The sequence below is a fragment of the Varanus komodoensis genome, unplaced genomic scaffold, assembly GCF_004798865.1.
Source record: "Varanus komodoensis strain SLA01 unplaced genomic scaffold, ASM479886v1 scaffold34_1, whole genome shotgun sequence".
Taxonomy (NCBI): Eukaryota; Metazoa; Chordata; class Lepidosauria; order Squamata; family Varanidae; genus Varanus; species Varanus komodoensis.
In genome coordinates, this window is record NW_025335854.1 from 9,357,915 (window position 1) to 9,380,250 (window position 22,336).

The following is a 22,336-nucleotide window of genomic DNA, read 5'->3' on the forward strand; positions in this document are numbered from 1 at the left end:
TTTCTTCATTCACTTTTCATTTATTGTTCTCCTGTGGTGAGCTCTCACAATGTCATGGCTGTTTGTGGTCTATATGATTAAAGAGCAGACCAAGTATAGTATAAAGCAGGAGGAGAAGTACTTGTTTCGTAAAAAATAGCAATAGAATTTCAGAAAGTTGCTTACCAAATACTGAGTCAGAGGCAATACTTATATTTGTCTTGTGAAGCTTGTGGGTGCTGGTCATCAACTAGCTTTCCTGGCAGGCCGGTTGGAGCTGCTCCATGAGCCAGTTTCATCACCCGCAATCCCTAAACCTGCTAATTTGGTTGCCACAGACACGCTGTTCTTCATACCTCTTTTGCCTCACTTCTGTTAAACTTGGTAACTTGGGAGTCAGGCTGCACCTTTCAAGTTCAGTGGTACCTTGGCTCACGAAGTTAATCCGTTCCAGGATTCTGGTTGTGACCCAAAATGGTTGTGACCCAAGTTAAATTTCCCCATAAGGGTCAATGTAAATAAGGTTAATCCGTTCTGTAATTTTTTTTTTAATCAGAAAAATGTGAAGCAAAGTGGCAAAGAACAACAAAGATCATGGCCATCTCCCCCCCCCCGAGCATGAGCGCAGCCATGTCCCCAGCCCCCCACGAACGCGAGCCTGTCATCCTGACGTGTGGGGAGGGAGACGGGCGCGGATGTGCTGGTGGGGGGGAGACGGGTGCGATTGTGCTGGGGAGAAGATGGCCAAGATCGCAGTTGCGCTCCTGCAGGAAAGAGGGGCGCAATCACGGGCGTGCTCGTGCAGGAAAGACGGGCGTGATCTCGGCCATCCCCACCCTACCCCCAGCTTGATCACGGCCATCTCCCCACTGGGGGGCGGGGGAGATGGCTGCAATCATCGTTGCCACCCAATGCGGAGTTCACGACCTGAGTCAAAATTTTTATGAAATTTTTGTTTGCGACCCGATTTGGTCGTGAACTGAGGCGTTCATGAGCCGAGGTACCATTGTAGCTGTATTTGCTTTAAGATCTTCCATTTGGTAATTCCAGGGGCAGAGCCCCTGGGACGGGATGGGGGGAGTCCACCTGGAATCCAGGTGTTTCTTAAATATCCCGAGATGTTTGTGATGTGTCAGTCTACAAAAATTTTAATAAAGAAATGTGGCAATGAATTGCTATGAAAAGTAGTGAAACAGAGTAACAGTAATAGAAAAAAAATCCTAGAATGCCAATAATACATGAAGACCAAAGAAGCTAGGTTTTCAGTTTATTTCCAGTCTCTGTCTCTCAACATAGAAAATAAATGCTTGAAAGAAATCACTGATGACACTGGGTAGGCAACATCGATGTGCATGCACAACATGCTAAACCACTATGTGAGTGTACTATGCCATATGGGTTGTTTGTGGAACAACTCACAGTGTGCTTGACAATTAGGCTTACTGTGGCTTGCTCTTCCTCTCCTTTTCTCTCTGTTCTCCAGCCTTTATTCGATAAGAGAGCCCCTTTCCAGACTCACTTTCTTTTTTCTTAATGGCCAGGTGGTCTTTTTTGAAACAAGGTAATTCAGCCGCCAGGAAAGCACTGGATAGCAACGACTAAAGCACTGAGCCAGTGTGGTGTAGTGGTTAAGGGTGTGGGACTGGCACTTCGGAAGTCCAGGATCTCGTCCCCACTCAGACATGGAGCTAACTTAATGGCTTACTGGGCCACAGACGCTCAGCCCCCCCGAGCTCACAGTGTTGTTGTTACGTAAGAATTATGTGAGCCACCTTGAGTTCCTTGAGAGGAAAAAAGGCAGAATATAAATATAATACTTCCAGTGTCCTTTGCAGAAGAACCCCCTCCATGCACCAGTTACTTTTCCTTCATGTTTACCATTGTTTTGGGGGGGGGGGGGGACAAATTGTGCTTAGAGTAAGTTTTGCCAATGAGTGAAGCAGTTGTGTTGCAGAATAAGTGGGGGAATGCTCGGAAGGTGAAGGTGATCGCACAAGATTATGATTGTGAAGATGTTTTCAACTTGGACAGATACTGCTAATAAATGCCTGCTTCCTTTGGAGCAGAGTTTTGGGGAAAGGACGACCTCAGGAAAGGGAAATGAGGGGAAATCGCCTCCTACATTACCAGAGATATTTATCAGTGAATGGATAGGAGCAATCAGATTCAGCCAAGCTTCTGTAAAAAAAATTAATAATTTTGTTTGTAATTACCATCTTCTTTTGGAAAGAACAAAACTGCTTTTAACCAATGAGAATAAAAGAGAAGACTTTGTTAAGTTACATTAGTGAATAGAAATTAATCTTCAGACATGCTGGATCAGGCACTGTGCATACACAAAAATGTTATGATACATGTATGACTTCTATTACTGGATTTTCACATCTGGGAAACTGGAACAGTTTCTTGCTGGATTGGAGGTGTATACACATCATTGAATTGATGCTGCCCCCCCACCCGCTGCTTTGAAACTAGGAAGACTGAACTGATGCAAGTTCTCCCCAAAGTGACTGGAGGTGTCAGAGCTGAGAGCAGCAACCCTCTGTTGGGACACGAAGACAAAAACAACGTGTAGGAGGGGTTGCAACCTGTATATGCTATGTGTGGATGTTTTGATGGCTCGCATTATCAGATTTTGAAGGAGAGTAGGAGGATGCGGTGAGAAGGCAGGAGGATCAGAGAGAGGCAGAAGTCTTGGAAGCCCCATCATGGTCACTGCCTGCCATTTTCCTGGCTAACCGTAAGAGCAGACATGTTTTGAAAGAGATGGAGCATCCCGGGAGAGGAGAGAGAGTCACTGCCTTGCCCCAGGGGAGACAAGCTCACCAGTTAGAAGGCTAGCTCTCCACCACCAGCACGCCCCCCGAGGGTGGAGGCCACAGTCTTTCTGAAAGGGAAGGGGTAGGGAGGAGTCTCCAGTTTGGATTCAGCGCTCTTTACATGAGCAGAGGCTTATCCTCCAGCTGAAGTGCCGGAGGGGCTGCCTTGTAAAGGACTGTCTGGTGTTTTGGAAGAGAAGGGTAAGGACTTGCGCATTAGGGCCAAAACACCAAAGGCCATTTGATATCTTTTAAGGTAAATGTTCAGCTTGTGGAAATCCAAGCACTGCACTGTCTGTACAGCCCCCCCCCCCCAGCAAAAGTGCTATGAAATGATTACTATTTAATACTTATGGCAGTACACCTAGAAGAATTCCTATTATTTTATATCACAGTAATTTCTTGAGTGCATTAACATGTTTGTAACTGATGTTAATACTTAAATATTTTATGAAAACAGTGTTGATTGCTTTATATCCAAAAAGACGGAGAGGAAATTATATAACCTGGCTTGGGTTCTGCATAAGAGGAAAAGGGGAGGGGGATGTAAATGTAATGTGATAATTAATGGTGGTGAATATGTTTTGGCTCACTTTCATGTGCATCTGCTTTTTGAACTATATCAAGAATTCCATTATAATCCTTGTGATTGGTTTCGGCCTCCATTTTCCAAATTTGTAAATGGAGCAGTTATTTTTAGAATTAGTTTTAGATGGTTGATGTGATAATAGCATGGGGCACATGTGCAGCTGGGCTGCTCTGTATGAGCTATGCTGTTCTGCGATCACTTCTATACTTGGGTTGCCATTGCGTTAAAAATTGTGTTGATCTCAGGTGGCATAAAAACACATACAGGTGTCACTGCTTGTGCATGGCACCCTTGCAGTACTCTGATCAACAAGAGTGTTTTCTGTGGCCTCATTCCCCACAAGCTGTAATTTAATGGCTGGCTCTAGCTGATGACCCAACAGTGCAGTGGTTAAGATTAAGCCTGATGGACTGCCCCAATCCGTTCACCTAACCTGCAGGCAGAGGTCTTTCCTAGCTCTGCTCCTGCCACTCATTCGTGATACTGGGGACTGCCTGGCATGCAGTGAATGCTTGCCTCTGCTAGTGGCCTTTGGCCCCTCACGTTTCCTTGCAATATATCTGTGTGCATTTCCTTCTGCCCTCAGCGCTCTCTCTGAGTAGAGGCGGAGTGTCACTTAACATGCTTTGCCATAGCTGTCTGCCTAGTCTCTGGCGTCTCTTCCTTGAAGGAGAAAGGAGAGATGTTGTGGAAATGCTAAGGTCCAACAAGTACCAGAGGTGGATTTTCTCAAGTTGGGTGGACTTGAGTGGCCTGATTGACATGCAGGCATCTTGGCTTGCTAGGCCAAGATATATAAGGCTTGCGCCCCTGCAGTCGGTCCTTATGCTGCCATTCATTGAGTGTTTTCTGGGTTAAACAATCATAGCTTCTTATATATCTGAAGGAAGAAACTAGTTATCGGGAACAAGAGCACAGGGCAAGAATCTTAAACCACAGCTTCAAATGTCATGATTCTAGCTTCCTCAGATTCTGATTTCATGTTTTCCCAATTCAGACATAATGAGAAGCTATGATTAATTCAGGAAGTGTTGAATCATGATGTATAAAGATGGGAAGAATTAGCGATGTAGAAATGGATGTAGTCTGCAGGCAATACTTTGTTTGAACAGAGATGCCCATCTGAATCAGACAATGTTTTCCCTGTTCTTAAGGATTTCCTGCTAGTTTCACATTGCAGTTTATTTTCCAGTATTAGGCAGTAATGTCTCTAGTAGTATTCCCTAGAAGGAAGCGAATGCCAGGTTCAGATACTTGAAATGAGATAGCAAAAATTCAGGCATTTACAGTAGGTTTAGTGTGACCTACTCTAATCCTAGGCCTCTTATGATCCTTTATTTGGCAATTGTTGAGTACAGATACTGAAGAACTGTATGGACAATATACTAACCCATATATATTCTATGGGTAAATGAATGTCTAGGTTGATTTTCTTAGCTTGTAATTTTGTGTTTACACAGAAAGTCATTTTCTTACTCTAATATGGTGGTAAATCTTTCAGCAGAAACATTTCTTAAAAGTCTGTATCACCAAGGCAGGCATTGGTGTGTGTAAAGAATGTGGAAGCAAGTACAATTAACATTTTGCAACTTGCTCTGACAGCCTGTGTTGTTAATATTTTGGGAGGTAAGAAATATTATTTCTAGTGAGAGATAATTTTATTCATGGAGCTCTAGAAGCTAAAGTAATGACCAGTTTTTCCTTGTTTAAATTTCTTTACCTTGACTGTGGCTATGTATTTTTTTTTATAAGAAGACAGACTTGTTTTCAAAGGCTGTTCCCTGTAGCAGGGTGTGGAAATAGACTGTACTTTTCATGCATACTTGAACAATTATTTTTAAAAGATGTAATTTTGGCTATTTATGACACATTTGTGAAATAAGAATAGTTTGCAAGGCCATTAGAGTGAAGATTTTTGAGTCTGTGACGTTTAAAGAGTTTTTTTGGTTTACAAGGCAAACAAGAAATTATAGACCTGTAATGAATATGTTAATCATTTTCTGTGTGAAAGTCATAGCTTCATTAGTTAATAGGAAAAAGCCAATCTCATGTATTCCTTGCTTTCAAATAATCAAAACTTTGTGACAGGATAATTCTGTTCTGCAGCAGAAAAAAGCCTCCATTCTCCCATCTGTGTACATTATTCACACATATTTGTCTACTCTTCTGCATACTTTATTCATGTTCCTCTAATCACGGCCCATATTGAGTTTTACAGATTTCATCAGAACTTGGCCACAGACGTTTGAGTCTGCTAGCCACTGGGGCTAGTAATTTAGCTTCTTCTAAACAGTGAATGCTGAGTTCCTTAAGATGCTGTTAGTTCTGCCTACCACCCGTTTTCTCACTTTTGCTCTGCTTAACCTTGTATTGGCAAATGCGCCTGTGGGAGAGATGCACTTGTTTGAACTGTCTAGTGTGAGCAGAGAGCTAGGAATTAGATGAAGCTAAAGGAGACTCATAAGCAACCATCTTCTGCCTCCTTGCCCCCCTCCCCAGGTTTCCGCCTTCTGCTTTCCTCAGTCCCTCCAAACGCGCCCATCAGCCACATCCCAATCCCATCTTTGGCTTGGGCTGGCCGACAGGCAAGGAGCATCCTTCCAGGGTTCCCTTGGCCACCCAGCTGGGCCCATCTGGGGCAAGAGTTGATCTGAGGAAGCAAAGGAGTAGGGCAGGGCAGTCACCCTGAGGAGGAATGTTTTAAACATTCAAAATCTATACAGTTTTTTAAAGGGGTCCTAAGACACTATGTTCTTAGTGTACTTATGTACTATTCCCAAAAGTAGCCAGTGTTGCAGAAAGAACGAATAAATGCAGCTCGTCTGTGCAAACCCACATTTAGCCTCACACTGCTAGGAGGTATGTTTGCAGCCACAGTGCAACCTGTTCGGAAAAATCCATGGTTTTCCTTCTATAGTAGTGGGCATTTTCAGGATAAAAAGGCTCGTGCAATGGGGGCGGCATATAAGTTATTTAACTAACTAACTAACTAACTAACTAACTAACTAAATAAAAATAGGCATAAAGTAGTGTGGCGGGTCTGGTTGCTGCAGTTAATTCTGCTTTTGGTTTTCTCTTAAAATTAGGAAACAGATGAGTGTGTTAAGGTCTGGCCAACACAGATTTCGATATAATTGTAGCAATTAGGAAGTTTTGCATGCTACTTCCCTGTTGTAACTTTCTTCAGTTTTTTCTTGTTAATTTGGCACTCTTACAGAAGCATCCTCTGGAGTTGACTTCTGTATGTAATCTTTAAACAATTCTACTGCTCCGTTTTATTGACGGAGTGGTTTGAAGAGGTTGAACAGGTTTCTCGTGGATGTATTTTAGATACAGGATTGCTAGATAGTTTTTGAGTTTCCTTCTTTTTCTAAGATTTCATAACGCCTTGCCTCAAAATAGTGATTTCTCATTCTATTCAGAGTTTCAGAGCAGTTACCCTTAATTTACATTTGGGGGTTAGTTTGTCAATCTGGATGGAAAGTAGACTTTGCTATTTATTTGTGAAACTCCAGCAGACACAGCTCTTTCCAGGAAGGCCATTTAGTCTTGCCTCTTGCTTGATTCAGGAAATCCAGAGCTTGCAGTATCTTCAACAGGTGGTTCTTCAGCCTCTGCTTGAAGTTCTTTAGTGAGGAAGTGCCTCCCCTACCCTCCCCTACCCTCTAGTCATTGAGAAAGCCAGATGGAAGTGGGAACTGGGGTTTACAGCGAACCAACATGCCTTGAAACAGCTTAGAGGCTGGGTGGTGTGTTTTAGCTTTTATACCATCTTGGCACGATTTTAGCACCAAGGAAACCAGAACTAGAGTCACTTACTTGCTGCCCTGCACTTCCTGGCTCTCTGTCTTTGTAATGCTTGCTTCTTCTCTGATCTGTAATTTTTCAAGATTCTGATAATAGGAATTTAAGAGAGAAGGTGTGTCCCCTCCCAACCCCATACACACACAAATGAAAGTTCTTGGGTTTTCTGCTTTTCATGTCAGTCGGCACAAACGCACAATCTGCACAACTGTTTTTGAGGCAGTAAAATGATTCATAGGCATTGGGATAAATGGGTGGCCCAAGTTAAGTCAAGCATAGGTGTAAAAGGAAAGCACCTCTACAAGTACTCTGGCAAGCCCACCTGCCTTAATCAGGTAGATGAATCAGGTAGATTAATATAATATCTGTGTGCTAACTTTTTTCTTTTTTCTCTCTGTTCATTCTTTCAGGATATATTTCACACTATGTGCTGACTGTCTGTACTTACAGAAGATATTTAAAAACAATTTTTCCAAAAAAAAAATTTTGATTCCAGTGGAATCTGCTTTAGATTTTGTCTTGTGAAATAACACCTGAAACAATGCCTGTACAAGCTCCACAATGGACGGATTTTCTCTCCTGCCCGATTTGCACACAAACGTTCGACGAAACGATCCGGAAGCCCATCAGCCTGGGCTGTGGCCACACTGTCTGCAAAATGTGCCTGAACAAGCTCCACCGGAAGGCGTGTCCCTTCGACCAGACCAATATCAACACAGATATCGAGCACCTTCCTGTGAACTCAGCCTTGTTGCAGCTTGTGGGTGCTCAGGTAAGGCTGTGTTAAGCACATTTTTTAAACATGTTGCAAACTGAGGAAAGATGAAACACGAGAGGAGGACAGACCTTGTAATGGCCAAGGAGAAGTGGTTCAGGTTCATTAAAAAGAAGGATTGGAAATGGCTGCTGGACTCCAGTAACCCCGCTAGCTTGGAGAGATCATGGCTTTTCTAGCTTTATTTGTTTTCAGTCTTTCTATACTGCTCCACATCCAAACAGATTCTGAAATGTCAAACAGTGTGAGTAAGAACAAGTAAACAATAAAAACAATGCATTAAAAACATTTTAAACCAGCATAACATTCAGACTGTGACTGGTCAGCAAGAAAAGTCTTCCTGGAATAAGACTGTGCCAAAAACAGCACAGTGCAGGTACCTGCCTGACCTTTCAAAGTGACTTGCTCACCTTTTCTAGTGTGGCCACCTTTTCTGTAACATAAAGAAAATAAATGTAATGACATATGTTGTTGAGTATGTATTTTTAGAAGATTTGGGGGGAGTACTTCTTGTTCCCAGAGTTCAAATGTTTGCTTCTCTTATCAGTGATGTGAGCCCCTCTCCAAAGGGTGCATTTTGAGACTTAATAAGTACATTTTCAGGGTGTGGGGGGATAGAGAAGATGGAACAAGTTGTGACCTTGGTATAGACACGCACTATCAAAAAGGCTAGGAAGAGAAGATCACAGCTTCAAACTCTTTGTAAGGCACAATGTTTTAAAACTAAACCACCTCAGCAAAATAAACTCTCCCCCCTATAATACATATAAATTTATTTGTATATATTATATACAGAATATAAATGCTGGACATACGGACATGTAACATACGCTTTCACAGACACGTTTTCTCTTAAATTTCTCTCCACAAATCATGTGGCTGAGTTTCCCTCCTCTGGGGGAAACTTCAGATTCTCTGTAAAGGACGTCTAGGCCTAGAATGCAAGCATGGCATGGCAGTTTGGACTCCAGGAAAGAGGGAACGCTCGCATTCGCCAGTGCAGCAGGAAACAGCAGCTGTTTCTCCCCGTTCTCCCCTCCCTTTCCATTAACTGCCCAGGGCCCTCACCCAGCCTCGCCCAACGTGCTTTGCAGCATGCCTGGCCTCTTACTCAGTTCACAGACGGGTGGGTGGGGCTGGGGAGCACGGTCGGTCGAGAATAGCTGGTAGCGGTCATTGCCTCTTGCATCACAGAACATCAAGGAACATCACCAGGCTATGGGATGCTGTCCCACGTGCAACTAGCGCGTGAACCAAGCTTTCGGGAGAGGATGCTCCAAATGCGTGCTGTAACTACACCTGAAATACCTTGTACACTTCTGATATGATTACATCCCCATCCAAAGGGCTCAAAAGACCTGGAGCAGGCCTCCCGTGAGGGCAGGTTGCAAGGTTTAGGGTTTTTAAGGGTACGTTGGGGCTCCGTAATTGAATTCGATTGATACAAATGCCATTTAAAACAATCTCATAATGTGAAAGGTTTAATGCATTTTGGAGTTCAGAAGGTTTGAACAAGGAAGTGGTTCAAACAGAGGCTTGAAAATAAGAGGCTTTTGAGTAAAGATGCTGGCTTCAGTACAGTTTAATATTCGACTGTTGCTATTTAACTAGAATGCAACTGTGCTTTTGCAAAGTGTCTGCCCGAGAGTGTTGCATTCTGTCAGGGATATATTTGTGTCAGAAATCAGGATAGAAAATTCAACAGAAAAGCATTTTAGCTTTCATAAGAAAAAGAAAATGTTCTTTTTGTATATTGGGTGGATTTAAGGAATAGTTGTGAAACCATATACTGAGAGAGATAAATATCCTGTGACTGATATTTTTAATTTGGATACATGTGTGAGGAGCTTCAGAGGTGAGCTGCATCTTTTTTTATTCTTTGCATGGTGGAGCGGCAAATTGAAATTGTGAGCTTATTTCCTTTTTTTTCAGTTTGGGTATTATCTTTCCATAGGTGCCAGAACAGCAGCCAATAACTCTGCGCAGTGGCGCCGAAGACACCAAGCATTATGAAGAAGCCAAGAAATGTGTGGAAGAACTGGCCTTATACCTCAAGCCACTGAGCAGTGCACGGGGTAAATAATCTTTTCATGTATTGTTATAAAGCCAAAAGAGAAAGGATGGACCCCAGTTATCCAGCATGGCTCCAGTGGGCTGGAGCAGTGGGCTAGTACTGAGCGTTCTGGTTCCTACTCAGGCCTGAAGCGCACCAGGTTACGTCAAGCGCTCACTGCCTTTCAGCATAATCTATCTGCCAGGGTGGTTGTTGTGAGGATGGAATGGAGGAGGGCTTTGTAAGTCTCCTTCAGTTCCCTGCAAGAGGATATGAATGTAACGTAATAGTATATTAACAAATTGATAATGTACCTGATAATCTCCAGCTGAGAAAACAATTGCTCTGAGTGTTGAAGCAAATAATGATAGAAAGTTTAAAAATTACAAATAAAATGAAAACTTTAGTCCTCTCATTATTTTACTACCAAGCCTTCCTACACAATATTTGTATTAGGCCTTTGGTACATTAGTGGCCTGACTGGTATTAAAACAAACCCTTTATATTTAGGGAAATTGTTCTGGTCATCTGAAAACCTTTCTTACAAGAGGTGACCTGGTGAGCTAGTGTCAGATTCAGCAATCTAAATAGATCAGAAATTATTCATGGTTTTTCTTCATGGTCTCTACGTATCGCACACATGAGCTCTGCGCTTCCACAGAGCTTTTTTGTCAAGATTCTGTACCTAAGATTTTTGACCAGTGTGAGGGAGAGGGGTTCCTGCCACCATCGTGGGTGCCCCAGGAGGTTCTTTCTCCACTTTCATGTAGCTGTCCTTGCCAGGTCAGGAGAAAATTCTGCCGCTGGATTGATCAGAGTCATATCTTTAATTGTACACTGCTTGGACATTTTTTAAAGCTAGCACAGCATATAAATCTTGTAAATATATACAATAAATAAATTGATCAAAAGTTTTTAAATAACTCATAGAAGCTCTTCAGTCTTGCCCAGTAGAGTTTGTTGTCCCTTGGTAATCCTATTAGACAAACACCATGTTGTTATAAGTGATGTTTCGTTCATGAGATGCAAGTTTAGACCTAGACCTGAGCTGAGTCTGAATGGTCGTGTGGAGTAAAAGAGGACATTATGCCAAAGGCCATAAAGTTCTTCAGACTGGAATGCTATTTGGCTACCCAGCCAGGAATGGACTATATGCAAGCCCCTCCATCCCCCTCGAGAAACTGAGAAATAATCCCCCCCTGTTTTCTCTTTGTAAAGGTGTGGGGCTGAACAGCACCACTCAGAGTGTGCTCAGCCGTCCCATGCAGAGGAAGCTGGTGACGCTCGTTCACTGCCAGCTAGTGGAAGAAGAAGGACGGATCAGGGCCATGCGGGCAGCACGATCGCTCGGTGAAAGAACCGTCACAGAGCTCATCCTTCAGCACCAGAACCCCCAGCAGCTCTCTTCCAACCTTTGGGCCGCAGTGAGGGCCCGAGGCTGCCAGTTCCTTGGCCCAGGTACTCCGCAGTCAGGACATGGTCTGGCTTGGGTTTTGACGGATTGATAAAGACCAAGGGCAAGAGGAAATGAATGGTCTACGAATTTAGATAAGTAATGCACACTCCAGTGCAACTGAGTACCCATATGCCTGTTCCACATAAAAGTCACAAGTATGTATGTGTTCAGGAAAGCAGGATACATTTAAACAGAGGAAGGCGTGAAATTGAAATCCTGGGAATGTTTGTGTAATTGTCAAAAGTACTATTAAGAAATTTGGTTTCATTGGAGCATAAATGTTGACATGTAGTTTGACAATACTTTACACAAAACCTGATCCGTGATCCCTCTGTCTTTATTTAACGGAGATAAACATAGAATTGTAATTTCTCTGGATGAAAAACTTTATGCAGCATTCTGTGAATTTGGATTCTCTGTGTTTTTGTGCTGTATATTTGCCTTTGGTTTGCATTGTTAAACTATGATACAGCCTAATTTATGCTTAAATCAAAGAGAAGATTCTCAGGATTCTATTCAAGGGCCAAATGGCACAGTAGATATCCTATTTCATATCATGACTGTGAAACAGCATGAAGATTTCTACAGCTTTTAATACAGTCACTGATGTATTGGTTTTCTAAGTTCTAGTCAAAAGAGAATGAACTGAAATTGCTTTTGATTCATGTGATTAAATGTGTTATGCTGACTTAATTTTCCAGCAATGCAGGAAGAAGCCCTCAAGTTGGTTCTTCTGGCATTGGAAGATGGTTCTGCTTTGTCTCGGAAGGTCTTGGTTCTCTTTGTGGTACAGAGGTTGGAGCCACGATTTCCCCAGGCTTCTAAAACCAGCATTGGGCATGTTGTCCAGCTCCTTTACAGAGCCTCCTGTTTCAAGGTACAGAGCAGGCAATTCTATTGGGTTTAGAAATAGTTTGAACTGGATATCTTCAAGTGCAGAGATGCTTCCCCTCCTGTCATCCTTTTGTATGCTTATAAAAGTGAGATGGGACTCATCAGCTGTTGGAAGGGTGTACTGCATTCAGGGAGCGTACACCTAACAGAAAGGCCCGTTGTATGTAAAGAATGAATGTGCCCTCTTGAAAATCCCTGAACCTGACAGCACAGGCCTCATTAAAAGCACCTGGATAAGGACAGGAGGAGTGATGAATATAGTGGTTGAAATAAACCAGAAGTCAAGGTTGGACCTTTCCTGAAACAGATGATGGAAATGTCATAGGCAAGCTGTAGTAGTTAATGGGGAGTCATCCTGACATCTCTGTCCCTGTCTCTGTTTCTAGGAACATTCATTTAATTGTTCTGCTTTGCTCAGTAAACTTTTGAAAAGCACAAATTGATTAGTAAATCATGCAGACTTGTCTCAGCTCTTCATCTGATTATGGGGAAGCTCCCACCCTCCTCTATACAGATAGGACAAATTATTTTCACTCTGCTATCTTGAAAAACAGTCAAGGCCTTAGGTGGGTAAGCCAGTAAGTACTTTGGCCTTACTTAACTAGATAGTTTTTTTGCCCACCAGGTCACTAAACGTGATGAGGATTCATCCCTGATGCAGCTGAAGGAGGAGTTCCGAACATACGAAGCTCTGAGGCGAGAGCACGATTCCCAGATTGTGCAAATTGCAATGGAGGCCGGCTTGCGCATTGCTCCTGATCAGTGGTCCTCGTTGCTGTATGGAGACCAGTCCCACAAATCCCATATGCAGTCCATTATTGACAAAGTAAATCCCGTTCATTTTCCGCCAGATTTGCACTACTGGTATTGGTTGTAAGTCGGAGATCCACAGTGCCATTTGCCGAAAAGGAGCCAAGATGCTCCTCCTGCAGTCCAGCAGAGTGGTGGAGCCAGTGCAGCACCGTTGCCTGACGCTGAGCTTCTGAGGGGCCCTTAATGGCTCGAAATGGCAATTTTGGACTATGCAGACCCTTGGTCTGACCTGGCATGCTTTTCTGGACCTTTGTAGTTACCCAGCAAAGGCTCTGTTTCCAACCATCCGCTCGTTACTCTGGAATAGAGAAAGCATACGGACGGGCTGATTCCATTTTGGGTACTATGCAGAGATAATATGTACAGATTTTTGTCCCCATCCTGAGAGATTCTAAAAATAAGTCTTGATCTTATGGCTGCACATGTTGTTATACTAGTTGTGTGTGTTGAGGAGCAAGTTTCTTTTGGATTGTAGTCTTTCAGCTCAAAAGGATCACTAGGTGCTTTTGTCGCAAGCAGTTTATGCAAATAGCAAGTAACTGGCTGCACCTATAGTTCATTTGTGTGTATCTGCATCGAGCGTTTGGGGAGATTGTACTTGCTGACATTCTCCCTGAACACATTCTGTGGGCTCACTGCTGAGCTGACAAACCAAGATAGTGGGATACATGGAGGTTCAGCCTCTAAGTTAAGCTTAGTACATAAGACTCTACAAACATCCTCAGTGCTTGCATGGGGAAGAAGATAAAGTGACCACATTAACTTAAGTTTTATGTGTTTTTTGAAGGACAATCAATTGTTTACATTTATAAACAGAATAGTTTTGACCCATGAACTTGCATGGTTTTGCAAAAGAAAGATCACTGGATTTTATGGCACACTAGCTGTGAAATGAGCATCTGAGCAACGGCTCACTAAAGCAGTCTGTGTTTTCTGGCTGGATTTCATATCTGTAGCTGGATAACTGGAAGTAACAGTTCGATGTGTTGCTTGTATTTATACCCACAAAATTTGCGTGTGATGTTAGGCTGTACTCGCCAACAGGAGTGGCAAGGAATCAGGACCGAAATAGCATCTCCTGAATTCAAGAGAGCAAACAATTTCCTACCAAGGTGCAAATCTTCACTGCAGTTGCTTGAAGTAACTCGGGAATGTTGCTTTAGTTGTGGTCTGCCGGTTGTGTCTTCGGGGAGCCGGAGGACAGCTCTAATGATTGCATGTTTGTACATTTTAAGTTGCAGACCCCAGCTTCTTTTGCGCAGAGTGTTCAGGAACTAACCATTGCTCTTCAGCGGACTGGCGACCCGGCCAACCTGAATCGGCTCCGACCTCATCTAGAACTCCTGGCAAATATCGATCCTAGCCCAGGTAACTATAAAAAAATATATTAGGAAAGGGGAAAGTGTTTTTGGTATCTTTGGTACTAGCGCATTAATTATATAAGCTGCCTTGAGTTCCTTGAAGGAAAAGGGCAGCGTGCAAATACAGTCGTTCAGTTTCATGCACCAGAGTCCACTTGGTTGAGCACCTGGAACATTACCTTGAGTTGGCAGATTAACAGGTGCAAGAAGAGGAAGAATGTTACCAGGGAGGTCAGAGAGAATTGAAATTGAAGAAATACAGACACCAGTGATTGCATTAATGCTTAGTTATATGTAAAATAATTACAGGAACCATTCATAATGTACTGTAAACATAATAAACATCCAGGCATGGGAAGTTTAAACCTGTAGTGTAATAATCCTGATGATTAAATCCATAATCCTGATTCAAGCAAAAGGTAACCAAGTTGAATGGCAGAATTAATCAAGTACTGTTTTTAATTAGTCAAGAAGTCTAGTCTATTTCCTGTAGCTCAGATCATTGCTTTTAATTACATGATAAGTGTACTTGTTTTGGGTCCTCTCAGGCCTAATTCTCTGTTACCTCCAATCTCCTCCTGTTTCCCAGCATTGGATTGTTCTGAGGTGTCTGTCTGTGAGTGCTCTGGTTTGAGTGTCTTTTTGCTTCCTTATAGGCAGATAAAAGTTTGCAGTCGCTACGCCCTAAATCTGGCAAATTAAAATTTGCTTTCCTGGGTCCAACACATCATGTTCTCTGTCAAAACTGACCTACATTTGGCACTTTTGAAACATTGGTGATGGCTGTGATTCATGGACTTATATTTCTGTGGGATATTGTATGCAGAGATCTGTTAGACAGTTTCAACTGTTCTGTTTCTTGTTAACACTGTAGATGCCCCACCACCTACATGGGAACAGCTTGAGAACGGACTGGTAGCCGTGCGAACTGTAGTGCACGGGCTGGTTGATTACATCCAAAATCACAGCAAGAAAGGAGCAGATCAGCAGCAGGTACCGTGTGGGCCAAGCCTTGTCACAGTCTGTGGACATGGCTGTTTCCTTCCTTCCTTTTTAATCTCATGGTTTTCCTGGTGTGTGAAAGATAGGACAAACATGAGACAAAAAGGGAGGTGAAAGTACTGGAGGAGCTCTAATCTGTTAATAAACGTCAGGGTGCGAAGCTGTTCCCACACTCCCCCTTGCAGAAAGAGCGGTGCATGCTGTGCAGTGAGGCTGGACACAGACCCTCCCAGCGGAGGGGAGAGGCAAGATCCAGAGTGCCTCTGGTGGAGATCATGCTCGCACACAACGTGAGTGGCTGCTGGCTCCCCTTCTGCGCCAGCGCACTGGGTGGTGGACACTCAGGCCAATCATCTTCGCAGATAGCGAACAAAGTTGGGCTCTGCACGGCAAACGAACCTACCCCAAAACGTGCGCTACCCCAAAGCATGTACCCGAACCTCAGGGGAAGTATCCTCTGCAGCTCACTGCTGTTTTGAGGTGTGAGCCTGACACTCCATGCCAGTGACGTCTAACGTATGTAGAAAAGCATGTCTGCAAATGGTGCACCAGAACCTCCAATAGCAGTGTCTCGCACAGGTTGGCATGCCACTGCACAACGTACTGTTGAGTGTGCAGGCCCCTTGCAGTAGTGCCCAGTGCATTAAAAATGAATGCAGGACTGAGGGTATGCATCCCAAGCCCAGTGTTGGCTGACCCCACAACTCCAGGAGAGTTGCCCGTGCAAGACATCAAGCATCGCCTCGGACCCAGTACTTTGTTGGAGTATAAGACACCTGCAGGCCAGAATCTCCTTACACATGATACCCAGCAGACACCAGAAGGACAGGCATATTGTTGAGAATTAGGCTCCTGCTGCTTAAACAACAATCGCTAGTTGTAGTTATCAGGCATGGCTGGTTACTGTGCTTGCCTTGCTTGCCACGAATGTTTGTACTAATTTCTGTTGCTCTTCTGTAAATATAGTAAGGGTGCAGTCCAGTCAAGGTGCCCATAAGCCCTGAACTTGGAGAGGCATCTGGAACGGGCCCACACTCCAAGGCCTCCCCTCTGAGTCATGCCTTGGGAGCGTTTGCCAAGCGCAACTGCCTTTCTCACTCCCTGCACCAGGGATTGTCCCCCCTGGTTCCCTGGTTCAGTCATTTTGCAGATAAACCCTGGGTAGCGCAAACAAGCTGTGCTTTAGATAAACAGTGGGCTAGCATTAAATGTGCTCTGGTCCAGAACAATGTCCATCTTAAAGGATTTCAACCTTAATCACAAATCCCATTAAATTTTGCTAGTTCGCAAACCCTGTTTTCCTTTAGGAAACCTTTTCCCACCCTCTCTATAAGATCCGCATTTCTTGAATTTATTTTGGAGCCCTCTTTCCAAAATAGTCTGTGCCATTATCAGTATTGGGTATCACTTCCTAATTTTATCTCTTTCTTTAGCCTCCTCAGCACAGCAAGTACAAGACATACATGTGCCGAGACATGAAGCAGCGAGGAGGGTGCCCCCGTGGGGCCAGCTGCACATTTGCACACTCGCAGGAAGAACTAGAAAAGTAAGGCTCCATATTTTCTTCTACTTCACAGACCATGAATTTGTTACTGGGTTGTGATTATGTGAGCAGGTACTGGGGAATGTCTTGTTTGGGGAAAAAAACATTGCTAAGAAGGATGCATTTATGAATCTTTCAGGTCATCCAAGTGGGGATTTTGTAGACCTTGGCAGTTTACAATTAAGTAGGACAGTGCTGATAAGAGGAAATACTAGTGCTTATCAACAAATTTTAAAAATTAGGTCCAGATGTTACCAGCCTGAGAATTCTTAAAGCGTTCTGATTTGAAATTTCAGATCTTTTCACAATCATCTGTTTTCAGAATTAACCTCTGTTTCACTGGATTGGAATGTAGCTAATATAGCATCACATGTTCCAAAATGGGTCCAGGAAATTACAGGCTGGCTAGCTTAACATTTGTTCTATGAGAACTGTTGAAGTTGGAGAGATGAGCTTTTCCTTGTCAAGAAAAGGGGAAAAAGCTGTTGGACTGATTGGGCTGCCCCTGCTGGCCATATGCCACCAGCAGCCCAGAAGTCCCCCATTCCTAGTATTCCAAGAACAAGTCTTGCTGAAGAATGGCCATGACTTCTGCCACGGGAGATGATACCTGATTCCTTTGAAAGTGCCAGGAAGCACTCAGCTAGGGATGGTCCAAAAGAAAGCATACACTCGGCCTTCAAAGGGCTTTTGACAGCATCCCTTACCAAATGCTGCTTCTGTCTACTTTTGTATTTGGTTAAAAAACAGGGAAGAAATAGTTCCCACAGTGAAGGGTAGTAAGCTGGAGGCGTCACTGTGAAATTGTACCGCATGTGTTTTAATTTAAATGGTTGAAGTGTGGTCCTTCTGCAGACAGCCGGATTTCAACATGCAGCTGTTGGAAGGAGGGGGGTGTGGTAATGCCATGTCAGGGTGGCGTAAGAGGCATGGCTTGAGCCTGCGTCATCACAGAGCCCTGTTAGATGCAAAGTAATAGGCGAATAGCGTCTGACACTGTGACTGACTGGAAGAGAGATCTTCGTGGATAATTCAGTTAACGTGTGCAGTGGTGGTGAAAAACGCAAATTCCATGCTCTCGGTTTTTAGGAAAGGAATCGCCATAAAACTGCTAGGACTGTAATGTGTTCAGAGAAACCTGTGATGTGGCCACATTTGAAATACTATTTCAAAGACTCCAGTGGTTGCACATCAGAGAGGATATTGTAGAGCCAAAAAAGATGCAGAATAGGGTATATATATTAAACTGGTTGGTACATTGGGGAAACCCCTCTATGAGACGCTTCTTAATTTTAGAGAAATGGCAAATAAGACAAGGACATGATCGCGTTTTACAGTGTTCTGCACCATGTGGAGAAATCCCCGCTGGGATGACCTGAAAGATTCTAGTGATCTTCTGTTCACTAGATGAGGGGAAGCCTATAGAAGACAAATTTGTTCTCTTTTCATGCTGTATTAGTGTTTTGTTGTCTGAAAGGCATGGAAGACTCTGTAAGCCAAGCTCCCAAATGTAGTTCGATTCTTTGGAGTTTCAGCTTAGAGGGGACAGGCAGTGAGAAAACAGGCGCGGGCAGCTTGTGGACCGTACATCTCTGTGCAGTGGTTTTCTCCAGGGTAAGAACTCAGTGGCACGGGATGCAGCAGTACTTCCTCTTTTTTCCCTGTGGCAAATCCTGCACTTTGGGAGACATCTTAGGACGTTTCGGAGCCCTCTGAAGCCAGATGAGCATGCAGGGAGCAGTGCATGCTTCCGCATAACACAGGGCCCTGCTGTTGCGAGGATCCTCTACCGTCCCCGAGCGCATCCCTTCTCATGCTGGTCACATTTTGTTGCATGTTCCATTTATTTATTTGTTTATTTAAAAGTTTTATGTGCCGTCCCAATACTCTCTGGATGGCTGCCAAAAGCTTTAAGCTTTAGTGTATTATCCACTGATTTTACAAAATGCAGCGCAGCCTGTTAGGTAGATCAAGACTGAGTGGAAATGCTGGCGGTGAAATACTGACATTCCCAGAGTTCCTTATGGGTTTTGTTAACAACTTTTTTTGGTGGGGGGGAGGGCAGGGGGTGCTGCCTGATACAGCAAAGTAAAACGTGTTTGACCTGCACCAAGCAGGTTTGGTGTGTGAGTATTCCTGATTGTCATTCTCACACCTGACTTAGGGTTTGCCCTGTGGCACAGGCCTCGGGGCAGAAATAACTGTTGAAGCGCAGCCGTTTCCCATTCTTCCTTCATTTGCTGCGATTCTCCTCCTCCTCTTTCTTCTGAAGGTTCCGTAAGATGAACAAGCGACTTGTTCCTCGGAGGCCTCTGAGTGGTTCCTTAGGCCAGCTGAACGAAGTGGGCCTGTCGGCGGCGGCAGCGATGCTCTCCGAGGAAGGGGTTGTGGATCTGCCCAGCAGGAAGCCCTCGGCCTTGCCGAACGGGATTGTCCCCACGGGCGGGGCCGTGACGCAGCTCATCTCCCGCGGAACCGACTCGAGCTATGACTCGGCCCTGAAGCCTGGGAAGATGGAGCTCCACAGCAGCAGCGCCCCCGGATCACCTCCTGACTTGTACGCTTTTTCTTCGACATACAAAGACGGCCAGGACAGATCCTCCGTCTGGCAAAACCTGCCCATATGTGGCTTCTTTGTGGGGGAAAAAAGGGTGCACGTGCAAATGTGGTACATCCGCAGAAGCCCTCGATCGGCCTTGCATCGGCGCGCCATGTCCACACCTGATGCGGATGAGGGTCGGCAGCCAGCAGGCATCCTGTTGGTGGCACTGGGCGACTTCTGCACTTGGAATGCCAGTGTGGCTGTGCAGGTCTCCTTCCATCTATGGATCGCCTTCTTTGTTTTAGGACATAGGGGGATAAAGCCAGCTTTTTACTTCAACCAGAAGTGAAGTGTTCTGCCATATGATAATCCTGTTTGGGGCAGTCCTGTTCTGCCCAGATAAGAGCCAAACCATTCTGGCCTGAACAGGAAAAAACACACTTGCTTCAGCTTCTTAGTGCTACAGTGAAGTGAGAGAATGAAGTTATCCGTAGATGTTGAAATGTACTCCTGTTTGTCCCTTGTGTACACTGCAGTTGTGAAACAGGGTTGCTAGAGTCCCAGCTTCTGCTTTGCTTGCTGCTTTCCTCTGAAGCTGGATTGCAGCAGCCACTGGAATTGATTCGGGAGCCATGGGGCCGGGTGGGTTCTCTGGTGCCGGTGGTGCTTCCTCCTCCTGCCTGCCCCCAGCCCATCTATAATTGCAGGGGACAGATGGGTGGGAGATTTCCACTAACCCCGACACCTGGACTAAATGGCAGAAAAGCAGTGGCGCTTGGCAGCATGTGCCCCAAGCATGCGACAGCCTTGACGCTGTGGTCCATCTTTTCTAGGCTGGAACCTGTTCCTAAGAGTCCTCTGTCTGCCTTACCAGTGAACACTCACCCAGTGGCACCCCGTGGACCTGCAGACCTGCCTCCAATATCAGTGGGCAAGCAGCTCCAGATGGTACCGCAGGGTTCCCAGCTGTACCCAGCTCAGCAAACAGACGTGTTTTACCAGGATGCTGGAGGAGCAGCTCCGCTGTTTGAGGCCCCGCCTTACCAGCCACGTAAGTGCCACCCGGGTGAGCTTTCGCCTTGGAGCGATGGTTTGCGCCCTTGGGAAGCCCTGGAGAAAGGTAGGGGTGCTGGAGAACTAGACAAATTGCTGCTTTCAATAGTTCAGTGTTAACACTTTGAATCCCAACCTGCCTGTGCAGTGTGCCAGATAAAATGCTCAACATACCAAGCCGGATAGCAAAGCAGGTGCCATGCATGGAAGAATATCTGGTGGGGCACCTGTCTGCGTTTCTTACCGTGCTTTCTTTGCAGTGTGCTCTGGAATTTAAAGGGACTGCAGCAATACTTGGCACAGTGGCGCAGCGGCCTGCATGCCATAAAACTCAAACTGAATTTAGCCCTCTTTGCGAAATGTTTGCCTTTGCTTGCAAGCGCATCTCTGACAGTATCTGGTTTCTTTGAGCAGCAGAGCAGAGAGAGAGCAGGAAAAGCAGCAGGGATGTGCTGGCTCCTGCCACTGCAGGTGCCCAGGTTGGGTGGCAGAGTCATTTCAGAGAGGGCTGGAATGATTTCTGTGTATGCAGAGATACCTGGGTGAATCAGATTGCAGTGAAAGTGGCTTTCAGATGTTTCCTTATGCCAATTTTCTTTCTTCAGACCAGCTTCCCCCAACCTGGTGCATTCCATATCCTTCCATTTCCAAATCCTATCATCCCCGCCCATTGGACAAGCTGGCAGGGGTTGCAGGAGTTGTAGCCTGAAAAATCTGGAGGGCGCTAGGCTGGGGAAGACTGCTTAAGACTGATGATGCTCTGTGGTTATCACATGAATAGTGAGCGTATGTCCTGAGGCATATTGCTTTCAGAGTACAATTCTCTGAAGCAGCTGAAAGAATGCATGGTGTCAAAGCTTCTTTCCAAAACCTTGTGTCTTGTATTTAGGTGTGTGTTATCCTGCCACTCAGTCTCCACAGTGCATGTCCCGATTTGTCCGGCCTCCTCCGTCTGTTCCTGAGCCAGGCCCTCCTTACTTGGAGCATTACCCGCCATACCTCCAGGATCGCATGGTGAATTCTCACTACAGCGCCCAGCCACAGCCATACCCTCCCATGGGGCAGCCGATGTACCCGCCTCACTATGACGGCAGGCGTGTGTACCCCCCAGCCCAGACGTACCACCGGGAAGATGTCATCCGAGGGAGCCCTGTGCCCATTGAAATTCCTCAGCCAGCCGTCTCGCCATACGTTCCTGAAACAAGAGACCGATACTCACAAGTCGAAGGCTACTACCCGGTTGGCCCACATCTGAACCCGATCAGACCTTCCTATCACCGAGTATGTGTTCTCAGTGTTATTCCTTCATTTTTCTTCTTATTTTGTTTGACATGTTTACATGCAAAACACAGTACGGTCTTCATAGCAGCTCTCTGAGATCACATTGTAACAGACGAGATAAAGAGATCCAGGCTGGGTTGGGGCCACTAAGTAAGTCAGTGGCAAATCGGGGATTTTATCATCGATTCGGGCTGTGTGGTTGGCATTCCACTCTTAAATCTGGGGACCCTGCAGTTGTTCTGGCCAGAATCTCCATAGCCCCTCACCCTTGGCAGGCTGGCTAGAAGTGGTGATAGATGCACACGCAAACACAGGAAAGGTCACAGTTCTCCCACTCTTGCCTTAAATAAAATAAAGTCTACATCAAAGTAG

General features: G+C 44.9%; 1 protein-coding gene across 11 annotated transcripts in view; it reads left to right on the forward strand.

Annotated features, from left to right (window-relative positions):
• RC3H1 (ring finger and CCCH-type domains 1) overlaps positions 1-22,336 on the forward strand; it is a 55,908-nt gene that overhangs the window by 13,038 nt on the left and 20,534 nt on the right. For 10 of the 11 annotated variants that reach the window (XM_044439088.1, XM_044439090.1, XM_044439091.1 and 7 more), the window contains exons 2-12: positions 7,602-7,963; positions 9,921-10,041; positions 11,238-11,477; positions 12,177-12,352; positions 12,995-13,195; positions 14,418-14,550; positions 15,418-15,536; positions 16,979-17,091; positions 19,361-19,645; positions 20,464-20,681; positions 21,573-21,964. In XM_044439088.1, coding sequence (XP_044295023.1) covers positions 7,733-7,963; positions 9,921-10,041; positions 11,238-11,477; positions 12,177-12,352; positions 12,995-13,195; positions 14,418-14,550; positions 15,418-15,536; positions 16,979-17,091; positions 19,361-19,645; positions 20,464-20,681; positions 21,573-21,964 — 2,229 coding nt within the window. In that variant the 5' untranslated portion in view covers positions 7,602-7,732. Of the gene's footprint in view, positions 1-6,755; positions 7,964-9,920; positions 10,042-11,237; positions 11,478-12,176; positions 12,353-12,994; positions 13,196-14,417; positions 14,551-15,417; positions 15,537-16,978; positions 17,092-19,360; positions 19,646-20,463; positions 20,682-21,572; positions 21,965-22,336 lie in introns of those variants that run through there. The other variant, XM_044439089.1, reaches the window with a different exon arrangement.